Genomic DNA, 15,064 nt, shown 5'->3' with positions numbered 1-15,064 from the left:
CAATAAATATTATTTTTCTAATTAAACTTGAATAACATAATTTATTAATTTACTTACATTGTACTACTCCATTTACTTACTATGAATTCAGAGCATAATCCAAGTCACATTCTCACAGTAAACTTATGCGCAACATCCAACCAACTATGCGTGCCACCGTGTACCGATTTAGGGATCATTCGGTTCTAATTACACTTTTACACGTAATCTCAATGATTTTTTTTTCTCTTGTCACCGTGACCCTATAAAACGCTTTTTCTTTTTATTTTTTTCAAACTCAGAAACTTCGAATCACTTTTCGTTTTGTTTCAAACTCTGTTTCGTGTCTCTTTCTCACTCAAAGCTGCAAAACAAACAAACACCTCCTTACTCCTTTCTCTCTCACTCGTTCTTTCTCTCTCTAGGGTTTTGGAGTTCCAACTCCATCACGGAGTGTTCGAAGCGGAAATTCTAGTAGGTAGGTTTGGTACGTACACTTGCATACTCTTTAACTTGTTTAATTTTGATGTTTCTTGAATCTTGGCATGTGAATGTTGACGTCAATTTTGTGAAATTTTTTATGATAATGAGTTGTTTTAGTAGTTTGAAGGATTCAAGAGAGGGAAAATGATAATCATGTGATTTTGTTGTAGGATCGGTGAATTTGGGTGTTTGTTAGGTTAATTGCTCTATTGTGATGTTTGAAGTTTGAAGTTTGAACAATTAGAGAGTAGAATTTGTTTTGTTTTTAATGAAATGTTGCATTGCTGTGGCACGCTGCGTTGATAATAAGATTGTTATATGAATGGTGTGGTGCAGGTGAAAGATTACAGGTATTAGCATATGTAGGTAGTTGTGGGTTGTTTAAATTGCTGTGGTGGGTGTGAATGTTGCTTGGTGGTGTATGATGACGATTTCTCTGGACTTGAATGCGTCTCCTGTTCCGGAGGAGGAAGATGAAGATCCTTTTGAAAGGCAGGTGGAAGAGTATGATGTGCCAGAAGAAAAGTATAACGCGGTAGAAGAGCGCATAGAAAGTGGAGCTGATATAGCACGGCGGGTACACTTTTCTCTCTATTATTATGTTTTTTCTTCTGTTTGATGTTGTTGTGTTTGGTGGTTTAAGTTGGATTTGATTCATTCTGCCTTGGAATACTGCGACGGTAGTTTCTTGTTTAACGGTATTCGATTTGTCAATTGTGGATCACGGAAAATAGCGGTTAATTCGAATTCTGGTACTCAACAGTGCCATAGCGACACTATAGCGGCTATTTTACAATAATTTTGTGCTAAACAGCGTATTGCAAAACAATAGTGATTTGTTCAAATTCTGCTATGTAATAGTGCTATAACCTTTACTTTACAACTGTGATTGGCATGGTTCATAATATATAGTTATTTTCACATAGGATTTTCATTACGTTTGGTTGGGAATCCATTTTCATTTTGATGGGTTATTTTTTTTTGTCAGCTTGACTGTGTTTTGTGGTGCAATGACATATATTTTTCTCAAAAGTTCTATACAATTTTTAATACTGAGAATACTGCATAAAATTTTCAAATTTGGATGCACCATCCTGTGGTATAGGAAAAAATCAATTTAAATGATAGATCATTTTTAAAAAGAGTTGTTGGAAACATGTCAGGAATTAAATCATCTGCCTAAGAAGGAATCAAGCTGATTCTACACCAGCATTAATAAATATGTCTAAACCTTTCTTTTTCAGAAAGTATACCCATGCAAATCCATGCACTTATACATTGGTGCAATCCGTTTTGGTAAAGTCCCATGCCAGCATCAAAACTTGATGATGTATTTCATTTTTTTGAATTAGTAGACAACTGAAATTGCTTAAAATGTTTGTGACTGTTTGGCTTGTCTTATAAAAGTAGGTTTAGAGAAATTTAAATATAATTCAGTCCAAGTATACATTATATCTAAGCCAAGAAATTTTTGAATTGAGATTTTTGAAGATGCTTAAATAGTTTTTTTTTTTTTTTTAATCCAATTGGTCTAGGAATTTGTAGAAGTTCAACAGTTTTGAATATCAAGAATATTTTGTTGTTGTCTCTCTCCCACTCCCTCTCTTTGTCTTCTCCTTTCCACTTCCACCTACAACGAAATTAATTGATAAATAGAGAACATGGAGATATAGAGAAAAATCACAATCCTTAAATTGGGTCTTTGCTATGTTAATTCTTGATAAAAACTGGATGGAGTCTCTGACAAGATTTCTTTTTGGCCTTCCAGTTATATATATGCCACATATTCTGCCTATTCTTTTGTCTCCATAAGTAATCAAAATGTATTTTACGTTTTAAGGTCTCTTTATTAACCCAAATGCTAAACTCCTGCTTTCTTTTAGGAACGTGAAGAAAGAAAAAAACGGTTGAAAAGAGAACGTTCAGATGACAAGCCTGTGCAAGCATCACAGCCACCTGGATATGATAACTTTTTCCATAATAAGATCCTTAAATCATATGATAGAAGTAAGCTTCCACCAGGTAAGGATTTCTTCCCTGGACAACTCGCTGGCTTGCTGGTGGCATGATGTAATTTCATTCATATCTTGTCTCAACGATTTATTATTTTCAAATAACTAGTCTTTCTAGAAATGGTAAACTAGATTTCATGTTTTACAATCCCATTTATATACTTATTTTGGATGATTCTTTGGGATAATTATTAGATGTCACCGATGCTATTTGCTCAATTTATTCTAAAATTAGTTTTGGGTGAATAAATTTGGCTTATGTCTTTCCAAAGTTGCAAGGATTTTGAGTTCTTATGGGACTATGAGTGGAGATTAATGATCCTATCAAATACATGATGCAAAGGACTTTTTGTTTATAAAATGCTGATGAATAGCTACTTTATAATCTTCTTAAGGATTTTCTGATTGATTTTATATAACAGATTAAGATTATTGTCAATGTTAGTAAAATGTAAAAAAATTTATTACTATCATTATATTATTTACACGCAGGTTGGTTGGATTGCCCTTCATCTGGTCAGGAAATTTTTGGCATGATACCTTCAAAGGTTCCATTGGGTGAATCCTTCAATGACTATATTTTTCCTGGTAAAAGATACTCATTTAAACAAGTGATACATCAACAGAGAGTTTTAGGGAGAAAAGTAAGTAGAATGTGTTTTCTCTTCTTTTTTATATTGGTTTTAGTACAGAAGTGATCAATGAATCATGCAAGTACCTGGGTTGGCTTGCTTCATTTGACTGCCCTTTTTAACAGTTTGTTGTGTTGGCTTGCAGCTTGGTCTGGTCATTGATTTGACAAATACTTCTCGATACTATCCAGTATCAGACCTAAAGAAAGAGGCTATCAGGCATGTTAAGGTTTGTTGAGGGCATCCTTCTCCCCAGCCATATGTGTTTTTAGTATATATATTAGATCTTTAAAACAGTGGCTCCTTTTTCTTGTCCTTACATTTGAAGACCATGGTTGTGGTTTAGATTCAATGCAAGGGCCGCGGTGCAGTACCTGATAATTCATCTGTTAATCATTTTGTCTACGAGGTTTGTTTGTTATTTTTTAATAGTATTGTTGTAGTCTTTCTAAGTTATTTTGAATAATATGGCACCTATTTCTCTTTTTAGGATAGGCTTAGGCTACCATGCTGTTATTAACTTAAATAAACATATACATTACCTTAGAGACATGCTCCAATAATAGGAATTTCTTATATTTTCAAAACTATTTCTTACACGAATTTCATTTTTATAGGCTAGTATGTATTGAACGCTTCCAAGTTTCATTGCCATTATGCATCTCGATTTCATTTTTACTGTTAAATAATATTATGGTCTATATAATTAATAATTAATTGGTTTTATATCTTAATATTATGTAGTTCTTTATTCTTACTATTTTATACCTTCATGCTCACATCTAATGTGATTTTTGGTGAAACATTTTGATCAGAATTATATAACCATATAGTTATTTTCAATTTCAGGTTATACAATTTCTATCTCATCAAAAACACTCAAAGAGGTATATACTTGTTCATTGTACACATGGTCATAATCGTACAGGATATATGATAATCCATTATCTAATGCGCACAATGTCAATGTCTATTACTCAGGTCAGCATTGGAGTCACTATATGATTTCATATCTCCATATGACATTTCACAAGTTCAGTATTTATACTTGTTTGTTTTCCTTTTTCACAGGCGATAAAAATGTTTTCTGATGCGCGCCCTCCAGGAATATATAAACCTGAATATATTGATTCATTATATAAATTCTATCATGAAAAAAAACCTGAAATGATAGTTTGTCCTCCTACTCCTGAGTGGAAGAGGACTCCCGAACTCGTTGATCTCAATGGTGAAGCAGCTCCAGATGACGATGATGATGATGATGGAGTACCAGATCCTCAGTTGCATGTATGGATAAAGTGAATTCGATTTTATCATATGATATCACATAATATGTATAGGTTGTCGATCTTCTGGTGTGTTTTCATGCAAGTCTTATTTCCATTTTCCTATTAGTTCTAACGCATCGTTTGGGTTTAGGGGACCAGCTCAAATATTCCCTTATCTTTGCAGTAAAACTCGTAAAATATAACATTCTAAAAACCTTTTTTTTGAGAAAGGTGGGCGTACCCGCTGTATATTTGGCCCTTCGGCTGTCTATCTATTATCATTGATATGTACCTCGAGCAGCTTGCATTCAGAAACAGTAGTCTTATTTTTTCTACCTTGTAGGGTGGCTGTGTTCTTTTGGAATAATTTTTTAATGTTCTGGATTTTTGTTGGCTGTACCCCCTTTTCTTGAATACTCTAGAGTTCTACTGTGTATGGTACTGGTCTCTCATACTTTACTTCTTTTCTTTCTATTTTTAAAGTTAAAGATGTCCAGAAAAATTCATGGGATTCCTGAGCTAGTCATTTGACTGTGTTTCCTCCTTTTGATCTTTTCCTGGTGTCCATTTTCACTCCTATAAGTATACCAATACCATTACTGTAATAGGTTCATACTTCATATGTCATTCATTGAAGATAACATTGCATTTATTGTGGTGTCTGTGAATGACACTTGCTGTTAAGCTTGTTTATTTTGAATTTGGTCTGTCTTAAATACCGTGAATGGTACCTTAGTACATTCTTGAACCTAGTTGTTTATAAGTTTGTACTTTGGGTCTAACAGTGTTTGATAAACTGATAGAAAAGAGAAAGAAAATTTGAATCATCGCTGAATATTGAAACTGAATATGAACTCTTATATTGGGTTCTGAGGTAACCCATATTTATAGAACATGAGTCATAGTGACTAAATTAGTCTAAGACTCTGAAACAGACTCTAACCTACTGTAACTGCCTCTGACAGCTGACCACTGACAGCTAAACACAACAGAATAGAGAAATAGTCCGGTACAGTGGAGACTGTGTAAGGCCTTGAAAGAAACTAAACCAATACATGCCTATACTCTTTTAAGATCCTTTTTTTCTAATGGTAATTAACTCTTGATGTCTTTTCTATGTTCGTAGGAGAACCCTGAGATCAACACAATAATGACAAATGATGATGTTTTAGGAGATGAGATATCTAATGATCAGCAAGATGCATTTCGACAGTTCTGCTTTCAAATACTCAAATTAGGGGTTGGGGTAAGCCTTTTAAATATCTATCTTGTATGAGTGTCAGTTTAGTATTTGAGATGTGATATCTAATTTCTGAAATTGCAGGCCAGAGGACGCATGCAATTTCCAGGGTCACACCCAGTTTCTTTAAACAGGTTCAACTTATCTGAGCCACTAACATACTATATTGTGATATGTTATATTAATTAAGTGGCAAACCTTAGGTTATAAGCTCTAGGGCTACTGTACTTTGTCATATCATCCTTCTGTGCCTTAACAAATCTTATGATTATGTCGGTGCTTAAAGTTGGTTTTTTATATGCACTTCTGTCCCTTTCATTCCTTGTTTGAAAATGAGTCATGTTTGTAAATTGTCAGAGGTTACTGTGTAGAATTAATTCTACCTCTAGATTCACCCGGCATTAAATTTTGCAAGTTTTCTTTCTTTTTCTCATTGATAGAAGAATTTCATTAACATCTATGAGATAGAATCTAGAGGTAGAACTAATTTTACACAACAATGATTTTCATCAACAAAAAACTCCACAAAAATTGACAAAATCAATAAAACAAAACTTTCCATTCCCACAACATCTGTTATCAAACTCGATTAAAAAGGCAGTGTGCTTTATGTAAAAAAGAAGCAAACACCAGTATATTCAAAAATGAAGTGATGTGCCTAAGAAACTTTTTTAAAATTAGATTTATATCTATGAAGACTGGAACCAATCAAATTATGCTTAGGAGGGGGTGTGGGGGAGTTTATACAAATATAGTGTTAGTGCCAAACATTTGTTTGCTGTAATCTAATTAATGAAAATTTTCTTTACTATATTGATATTTAAGTCTCTTTTCTAAACTTTTCATTTGTTTTTATGCTTCCATAGTTTTATAAATGTAGCAATAAGATTTCCCTGTTGATTTTGCTTTTTTTTATTTTATTTTATTTTATCCGTATCATGCTAAATTTGGTTGCTTTGTAAGCAGGGATAATTTACAGCTGTTACGACAGCGTTACTACTATGCAACATGGAAAGCTGATGGAACAAGATATATGATGCTAATAACTATGGATGGATGCTACTTGATTGATAGAAACTTCAATTTTAGAAGGGTTCAAATGAGGTTTCCTTGCAGGGTTACAAATGATGTATGTGTGGCGTATACTACTATTACTGTTAATTACTTAATTTAAGTGGAAGTTTCTATATGTTTCTGTTTGAACTTAATGGTGCAAAAGCTAATACACTTATATCTCTGACTTCCAAGGGCTTGGCTGAGAAGACTCACCACTTCACATTACTTGATGGGGAGATGATTATTGATACATTGCCAGATTCAAAAAAGCAGGAAAGAAGATACCTAATATATGACCTGATGGCAGTCAACTTTGTTTCAGTGATAGAGGTTTGATTTATCTGTAATTTCACGATGTAATACTGGTTGTTCTCATTTTAATTTTGTATGATATTGTTCCATAATCGTGCCCTTAGGTGTAATTTTATTTACACAGTGGAAAAATACTAAAATTAATGCAACATTTTTATTTTGACTTCGGTTTCTTGTGGTTAACAAAGCAAATGCAACCCTATTTTTCTAGAGAGTATACAACTTGTTTCTTCTGTGACCTTATGTAGTAGTTTTTTTCTTTTCTTTTTTTAATTTGGTTTATTTTCTATAGAAGCAGTATATCTATTGTTTCTATTCATCTTCTCTTTATTTTTTTATTCTTTTATTTTTCTTTCTATTTGTATGATTCTTTGTTGATCATCCAAAGTTCTTCTCAATGTAGCTGGATTGTGTGATCCTGGTTGCCATATATTATGATATGTGAAAGAAGTGTCTTTTAGTTGAAATATTTTATCAATTGTGTTGGCGGCTAGGTTGCCAAGATCGGTAGAGGGTAAAAAGATCGCAACTTGGATTGAAAGATCCTACCTAAGTAATTACCAAGGATCAGCAAAAGGGTAGCAAGATTGCATAATGTCTAATCGTAACACAGTTCGTAAGATCCTTTATAAGTACGAGTTAAAGAATAGAACATCCAATGGAATCACCAATTCACCAGAGAAGAAACAAAGCAATATTTATTCAAAAACAAAGCCAAAACACAAAAACAGAAGCAACACAGAGGCTTACTGTGCGCAAATAAGTATGTGAAAGTAAGAGGCCGAACTGTTGCTTTGGAAGGTCAAACGACTAACAAAGAGGGAGTGATAGGCAGATATGATTGTGACTTGTGATAGAGGATGAAGGGTACAGCCGCATGACTCTGCATAGACAAGGAAGATTGTACAAAACAGAACGAGAGGCATAGATGGTCGTGAAAGGCAGGGAGACAATGCAGTTAGAATGAGAGGTTACTAAAAAAATACGAAGATGGAAAATGCTGGCATGGCTTACATTTTGCGGTTCTGGATTTGTGTATTTTAAATAGATCATTCTGTGGTGTGCTTTAGTTATATTTTCTTTAAAGATGAAATATCCTGAAATCAATTTAACATTTGGTCATCAGATTAATCTTTATATAAAATGTTTGTATAAATTTTCATCTAATTTGTCCTCTATAATCTGTGTTTTCTTTTTCTTATTAACAAGTATATGGTTTAAGTGGCTTAAACTTGGTGCAGCGACCCTTCTGTGAACGATGGAAGATGCTTGAGAAAGAAGTGATTGAACCCAGGAATCAGGAACGGTATCAGGGAAAAAATCCTTACTATAGATATGACATGGAGCCTTTCAGGGTATGCATTTCTGACCTGAAATTGGGCATAAAGCTCGAGCTTTATTTTTCTCCTGGTAGTTGGTTGTTGATATATCTGAATGATTAGGTGAGGAGGAAAGATTTTTGGTTGCTGTCTACTGTTACAAAACTTTTGATCGAATTCATTCCAAAACTCTCGCATGATGCAGATGGTCTCATATTTCAGGTAGGTAATGGGTGTAGATCATTTTCTTTTGTCCTGAATATTATTATTGATATTGATCATATCTCTCTGACCTGTGAGTGACATGCTTCTGGTTCAAGGCCGAGCTGGCAAGTAACCAATATTATAATCACATGGCTTTTAGCTTTTTAAGATATTTGTTTTTCTCATCGGTTCTCTCTCACATCAGGGTCTACATACTACTGTATCTTATTCAGTGTGAGAATATAGACCCTTGTGGCTTATATAGTGATCTTAATATAAAGTCCAGTTGCGTAAAAGAGACATCATATCTAGCCTAGCTTATAGAAGATCAATGTTACCTAGACTAGCTTATAGTCTAGGTACGTTGGTCCATTCATTTATTTACTCTTTACCGGAGTCTTTCCTTTTTCTATCCTTGTTCTTACTGACTGATTATCTATGATCAGGGATGGGATGATCCTTATGTACCTCGCACTCATGAAGGTCTCTTAAAATGGAAATACGCTGATCTGAATTCAGTTGATTTTCTCTTTGAGGTGATATCTTTCAACTCAATATCTAAGTTTTTGAATATTGCTCTTGATGTTTCTTGCTCCACTTATCATCTGGTCACTTCTTGTTTTGCTAATGTACTCGACTAATATTTAGCTGCTTGTGTTTGACAGATAGATGATGACTGTCAGCTGCTTTATCTCCATGAACGTGGAAAAAAGAAACTCATGGAAGGGCATATTGTTGCATTCGGAGGTCAGGAAGATTTTTTTTTTTTTTATTTCATCACACCTGTCCAACTCATTCAGTTTTGCTGTTAGTTGTTTGAACATCTACCATGTATTTTGTAGATATCAGTGTATATCTGAGAATATTTTCGAAGATCTTCAACAATCTTAAGAATATAGTGGAATGATTTAGTTATTTCCTAATGTAATCTTGTTTCCTTATTTTACTATGGTTAGTAGTCCTGTTCTATCAGTGGGCTTGTGCTTGGGCTAGTATAGGATATTATACTTTACAAAAATTATTGTTAAAAATAAATAGGACAATTGACCATTTAGTAACACATTGTTACACTGCATATAATATAACAACCTATTTTTTGAAACTTTCATTCCCTTTTTCTCCATCCTCTTTCCCTTACCTAAATATTATAATTTCAACTACCGATAGGATTTCATGCTTCATTGTTTTTTTTAATTGTAGAATAATGAACCATGTCATGGCTTCATTTGTTTCTCAGTACTTTTACAGGTTCACATGCTAGTTTGATGTCCAGATCAGTGGTGTTCTTATCACTAGAACCAATTTCTTGCACCCACCAGAAAGTTGGATATGGAAATTGATGTCTAAGTTTTTCTGCAATAACATTTCAGCAATACTTATGCATGCATGATTTTGCCATGTTTATGTTTTGAGCCTGTCCAGTTTTTTTAGTTGCATTCGCTTCTGAGCAAATGCTTAATGAAAATCTAAAATCTGCAGAAGGTTCAGATCCTGTACCTTATTCAGGAAAGATCATCGAGTGTGCTTGGGATGGAGATAAAAATGAATGGATATTCAAGCGAGTCAGAACAGATAAGTCGACTCCCAATGACTTCAATACTTACAAGAAGGTCCTTTACCAACTCCTTTGATTTTAAATTTCCTTCTTGGCTCATTATATATAACATTTTAGCCATTTGCTCAATTTATTGCAGGTGATGCGAAGTATAAAAGACAATATCACAGAGGATGTCCTGTTGAATGAAATAAATGAGATAATCCGCCTTCCCATGTATGCCGACAGGATTAGAATTGATAGCAAAGCACATCACCACTCTAATACAGCTAGGCGAAGGTAATCAATAAGGAACTTGTGGTCTGCAAAATTTTCTCTGGTGGGAAAAACATGTCAGAAGTGTACATCTGTTGAAAGCTAGATCAAAGGGATCTACTGATGGTCTGCAAATGGCCATCATTCAAAGGTTCATCATATCAAGTAATTAGTTAACTATTAGTTAGCTATTAGTTAATGCAGGTATTGGTACCGCTCAAATTCAAGCCTGGAACCATTTCCTGTGGTTATCTAGATGATGACTTAGGTATAGGATCTCAATGTATAGTACCTTACAATTTTCTTTGTTAAGTAGTGGTTATAATTTGTTGAAAGGGTAGTTGTTTACTAGATTCAAGTTTCATTACATTGGTAAGAATCTTCCCTGTATGTGAATATTAAATTGGGGAAGTTCTAACAAAGCATTTGATTATCTCCATTGTAGAATTTATTCTGCATTTACCTCTCTTTAGTGTAAGCTGATGTTTAGATGAACTTATCAAGTCACTGTGGCGCATTATCCTCAAGTAGCTCCTTTGAGTTTCAAAGGTTCGTGATCTTCTCCATTTTATAAAAGAAATTGAGGGCTTTATTTATAAAAAAGTTACACGAATAAAAGATCTGTAAGATCTCAATAATAGTTTCCAAGAAAGACATATTTTGGCAAAGAAAATGTTGTGGAGTAAGAATGCAAGTAAGGGTAAGTTATGTATTGCATTAGACAGAAACACACCACATAAAAATTATTAATTCTGTTACAATTTCAAGTGGTGTTATGATTCATATCATACTATAAAATTTTGAACACTATACAACACCATCATTCTCACTGCACAGCCACATATGAATCCATCTGCGCTTCGAGCCTTCCTGTATCAGTGTCTGTCTGAAACACTTCAAAGCTCAAAATCACAAACCTGTGTCTGTCCACATGTTAAGAAAATGAAGTTACGTTCCAACAAATTAATAAATGTGCCATAACAGGCTGAGTATTGAAAATCTAAACATACAGAAACATAGCTTTCAAAAGCTCCTAATTCCAGGCAAGGAAACTTAAACACTTCAACTTTCTTCTAAAACAGAAAAGCATACTTCATCATCAAGTAAATGCACAAGGAGACTTCCAAAAAAAGATTTAGAGCTGAAAGTTAATATCCTTTTCAACCTCTAGAGTGAACTAAACAAAAATAATTTAAGATGAAATGAAGATGAAAAAAAGATGAAATGAAGAGGAAACTTCATATCACCAGCTAAAAAAAGAAAACTTCATCTGTTATGTAGAAGCAAAGATAACTAAAAGCCTGCCTTTCAAATCATACTTATGCAATCTTTTTGAGGTTATGATTATCGGCACTATCCAATGGAATTAACTTACATATCAAATTCTTCTATTAAGAAAAATGACACTGATAAACAATAGATGTTTCACATATTTCTAACTGAAATATGTAAATGTAAATATTCACTGACCCTGCTTCTATTTTAGGTTTCTATCCTGCATTGCCTTCTTTGTAAATGTTGTTTCATTCGATTTTCAAGGATTACAGGCATTATCAACCTATGCTATAAAACTTCGACCGGTCATTGGAACGGCCAGTATGCGAACACAACGAGTCAATGATTCCATATCAAATTAGTCAAGCTAAATCAAATTTCATCAGTATTTCCAACCTAATTAGTGGCTTGGACCGGTCACATGATCGGTCCCGGGATCAAATATATCAGCAAAATCATCCACAGCCATCAATAAGCCAATACCAAACATAGCTAGCTACTCAATAGAAACAAACAGATATTTCACACACAAGTTCAGATGCAAACTCACCTCAAACACCAAAGGATCAACCAAACATACACAAATCAGAACACTTGCAACACAGGTCTTTTTCCAAGTCTCTTGATCTCTCTATCCATTTTCCCAGTAAGCATCAACCCAAACATCTTATAATCACAAACCAACGACCAAAAGGGGTGTTGAAAAGTAACCGGAACATTCTTCTCAACAAAGAAATGACTATACCAAGCACACCCATACCCAGATAAAGGAACAAACAACAAAAACCACCAACTGAAGAAAACCGAACCCACCAAGAACAAAATACTCAAAAGCGTCCCCACAAAGTGCCAATGCCTCGTTGCTCGTTTCGAATGTTGAGTCACATAAAAAGCCCAGAAATCTTCCAAGTTTCTGAAATTCATTGGGATAAATAAAGTATTAAAGAATCAGATTTTTTTGAAAACCCAGTTGGGAAAAAGGATGAAAATCTATGTGGGGTTTGAAATTGAAGAGTGTGAAATTGGAATGAAAGTTGGAATTTTGGGGGAGAATGGAAATGCGTTGAATTGGAGGAAAGTGTTTTGTGTTGTTTTGTGGGTGTCGTGTATGGATTGGATTGGTTTGGCTGTCTTTCTTGTAATTGTATTGGATGATATGAGAGAGACTTCTTATCAATCCTCATCCTTCTTCTTTCTTGTTGAAAATATCAAGAACCTAAAAACAAAGATTAATTTCTAGTAATTAAATAATTAAACACAAGTGATTAATGAAGCTCAATTAAGGAAAAATTATTTTCGAAAATTTAGTTTAAATTTTAAATTTTTTATCTAAACAACTTTTTTTTCTTTTCCAAATGTCCTATTTTCCAAACAAATGTACACATTGTTTTTTTCATATATAGAGGAGTTTAGATATTACGTATTCCTCCGATTTTTCAATTTGTTTTATCGATGTGTGACTGTTAGCATAGAATTCTCGACGTGTTGAGTTCGACAAAGAGAATATAATGCTAAAATAATACATAGTTAAAATATGAGAACATGTGGTTGTATATGAAACAACCCCAGGTTTTAGAACTTAGCATATTTCACAAATTATGTGAGTGCTTTTTCTCATAATTCAATATGTTGAGCCATTAACCATGACGGTTGAGGCAAGATAGTGTATCAGTCGTACCACCACCTCAAACTATGGAGGACTACTGTAAAAGGACCGACACAAATCTCAAAAAGTTTTATACCCGCAGACCCTTATAACTTTGATATAATTTTTTTTTGTACTTTCAGGTTTATGAGACAAACCTTTTAATGGTAATGCACTTCAGGATCCTTGGGAGCATCTTTCTCGCTTCCATGAAACAACTTCCATGTGCAGACCAACTAAAGTTACCGAAGATCAGGTAAAGCTGAGGTTGTTGGGGTTCTCGTTGATAAGAAGGACCAAGGATTGGTTACTGTGCCTTTTTAATGGTACCATCGGAACTTGGATAGAGCTAGAGGACAAGTTCCTGGAAATATTCTTCACTGCCACACAATTTACTGAAAGAAAAGCTGAAATCACACATTTTGGGCAATAAGAGACAAAATCTCTTTATGATTCATGGGAGAGATTTAAATTGTTATTACGCATGTGCCCAAATCATAGCCTTAGTAGCATGGATCAAATGGACTCAGAAGTCAAACACATTTGTTTTTGGATGCTTCCGCATGAGACACAATCAAAACAATAATTGAACGTCGGGTAAAAGATTTAATTGAAAAAAATATGTTTGAATGAATACCGCTCAAAAAGTGAAAAAGTTGTTTAGACTGAAGCTACAGGTACAACGAAAGATATGATAACTTTAGATGCTCATTGTTGAAAGTATTTATGGGTAAATATTTTCTATATATCGTATCCACATGGATTGGTTTAATATTACTGCCGTTCTATAACAAATTATCTTGAGTGAGAAAATATAGTTGGGTTTGTTTTGTTTTTCAAAAGAAGTTATTAGCTCTAAACAAATATTAAAACTAAAAAACTGAAATTTGGTTAACAATAAGAGAAATATGTTGAGCTTTAGGGTTTCATCAACCTATTCCTATACAACATATTAATTAACTCATAAGTGAACCATTATTTGAATCATCATCTTCATATATCCTTAAAATAGATCTCATGTCTGCATATCAAATTAGATAAACTTCTACCGTTATGAGACTCGATCTCTCAAAATATCAATATCGATAAAAGTAATAAAGCGCGATAATAATGAAAACTCATTCACAATTCCATCTCTGCAAATTATGAATGAATCAATATAGTAACCTAGGGGAAAAGTTTAACCTTCTCTTTCGATCAAAGATTAACAATAATTTAACATAAAAACGAGGTTTCTTATTGATAATGAATTCAAACAATTGTTCACAAGAATTAATCAATGGTATTGTATAATCATAGGTTAACTACTACCTTAAACTCAACAAAAGAGAATTAGCTCTCCATAGACATGAAGAACACACAAGGACTGATTGAAGAATGCATCATGATCAATAAAATCTCTTCAATTGATGTAGAATTGTTCTCCAATGGTTGCTCTGTGCTTCAGACTCAGACTTCTCTCCTAATTTTGTTCACAAAAGAATCACCTCTCAATTGGAAAGTAGGGTTTCTATTTATAAAATTTGGGCTTGGATACGCCGTGTCCGCGGCGCGGCTCGAGACCTCGCGGTGCGACTCCAGGCAGAAGTTTGGGGCGGCGCGTTGACATCTTCCGCGGCGCGCCTTGCTGAAAACTCTTTATTTTTGCTTTCCTTTTGGTTCCTCCAGCTTCCTTTCCCTTTCATCCCCTTTTACAGCTCCTTTTCAGCTCCAAACCTGCATCAATAGTACCCAAAGTGATTCGATTTGCTTCACAACATGAACTATACATATGTAATTCAATTTTTACTAAAAAACACATGAACTAGCACACTTTGTTTACATTTTAG

The 15,064-nt window shown here is 34.0% G+C and overlaps 2 protein-coding genes across 4 annotated transcripts; one reads left to right on the top strand and one right to left on the bottom strand.

Annotated features, from left to right (window-relative positions):
- The first annotated feature begins 266 nt into the window (after positions 1-266).
- LOC131609363 (uncharacterized) lies at positions 267-10,842 on the top strand. 2 transcript variants are annotated; one of them, XM_058881046.1, is made up of 18 exons: positions 267-457; positions 799-1,039; positions 2,346-2,484; positions 2,967-3,118; positions 3,252-3,335; positions 3,453-3,515; positions 3,956-4,087; positions 4,178-4,393; positions 5,501-5,620; positions 5,699-5,748; positions 6,581-6,743; positions 6,863-7,000; positions 8,224-8,337; positions 8,425-8,523; positions 8,952-9,041; positions 9,171-9,252; positions 9,985-10,115; positions 10,200-10,842. In XM_058881046.1, the coding sequence occupies exons 2-18, from the start codon at positions 884-886 to the stop codon at positions 10,341-10,343; spliced, it is 2,073 nt and encodes a 690-aa protein (XP_058737029.1). In that variant the 5' UTR covers positions 267-457; positions 799-883; the 3' UTR covers positions 10,344-10,842. The 2 variants fall into 2 exon arrangements, with proteins under 2 accessions (XP_058737029.1, XP_058737028.1); XM_058881045.1 differs by having other exon boundaries at positions 267-466.
- A 162-nt stretch (positions 10,843-11,004) lies between these two features.
- LOC131609364 (uncharacterized) lies at positions 11,005-12,739 on the bottom strand. 2 transcript variants are annotated; one of them, XM_058881048.1, is made up of 2 exons: positions 12,141-12,739; positions 11,005-11,232 (listed from the first exon to the last, which is right to left on the bottom strand). In XM_058881048.1, the coding sequence occupies exon 1, from the start codon at positions 12,512-12,514 to the stop codon at positions 12,176-12,178; it is 339 nt and encodes a 112-aa protein (XP_058737031.1). In that variant the 5' UTR covers positions 12,515-12,739; the 3' UTR covers positions 11,005-11,232; positions 12,141-12,175. The 2 variants fall into 2 exon arrangements, with proteins under 2 accessions (XP_058737031.1, XP_058737030.1); XM_058881047.1 differs by having other exon boundaries at positions 11,005-11,238; positions 12,141-12,735.
- Positions 12,740-15,064: the final 2,325 nt, after the last annotated feature.

Source organism: Vicia villosa, linkage group LG6 (assembly GCF_029867415.1).
Source record: "Vicia villosa cultivar HV-30 ecotype Madison, WI linkage group LG6, Vvil1.0, whole genome shotgun sequence".
NCBI lineage: Eukaryota > Viridiplantae > Streptophyta > Magnoliopsida > Fabales > Fabaceae > Vicia > Vicia villosa.
Note: the sequence above shows the minus strand (reverse complement) of the source record. Positions and strands in the feature narration are given on the sequence as shown.

What these genes read in the sequence shown, in the direction of transcription:
- LOC131609363 (XM_058881046.1), top strand. Translation starts at nt 884, where the DNA reads ATGATGACGATTTCTCTGGACTTGAATGCGTCTCCTGTTCCGGAGGAG. An exon ending in AGGCTATCAGGCATGTTAAG is followed by an intron (nt 3,336 to 3,452) that starts GTTTGTTGAGGG and finishes GTTGTGGTTTAG; the next exon opens with ATTCAATGCAAGGGCCGCGG. An exon ending in CTTGCAGGGTTACAAATGAT is followed by an intron (nt 6,744 to 6,862) that starts GTATGTGTGGCG and finishes CTGACTTCCAAG; the next exon opens with GGCTTGGCTGAGAAGACTCA.
- LOC131609364 (XM_058881048.1), bottom strand. Translation starts at nt 12,514, where the DNA reads ATGAATTTCAGAAACTTGGAAGATTTCTGGGCTTTTTATGTGACTCAA.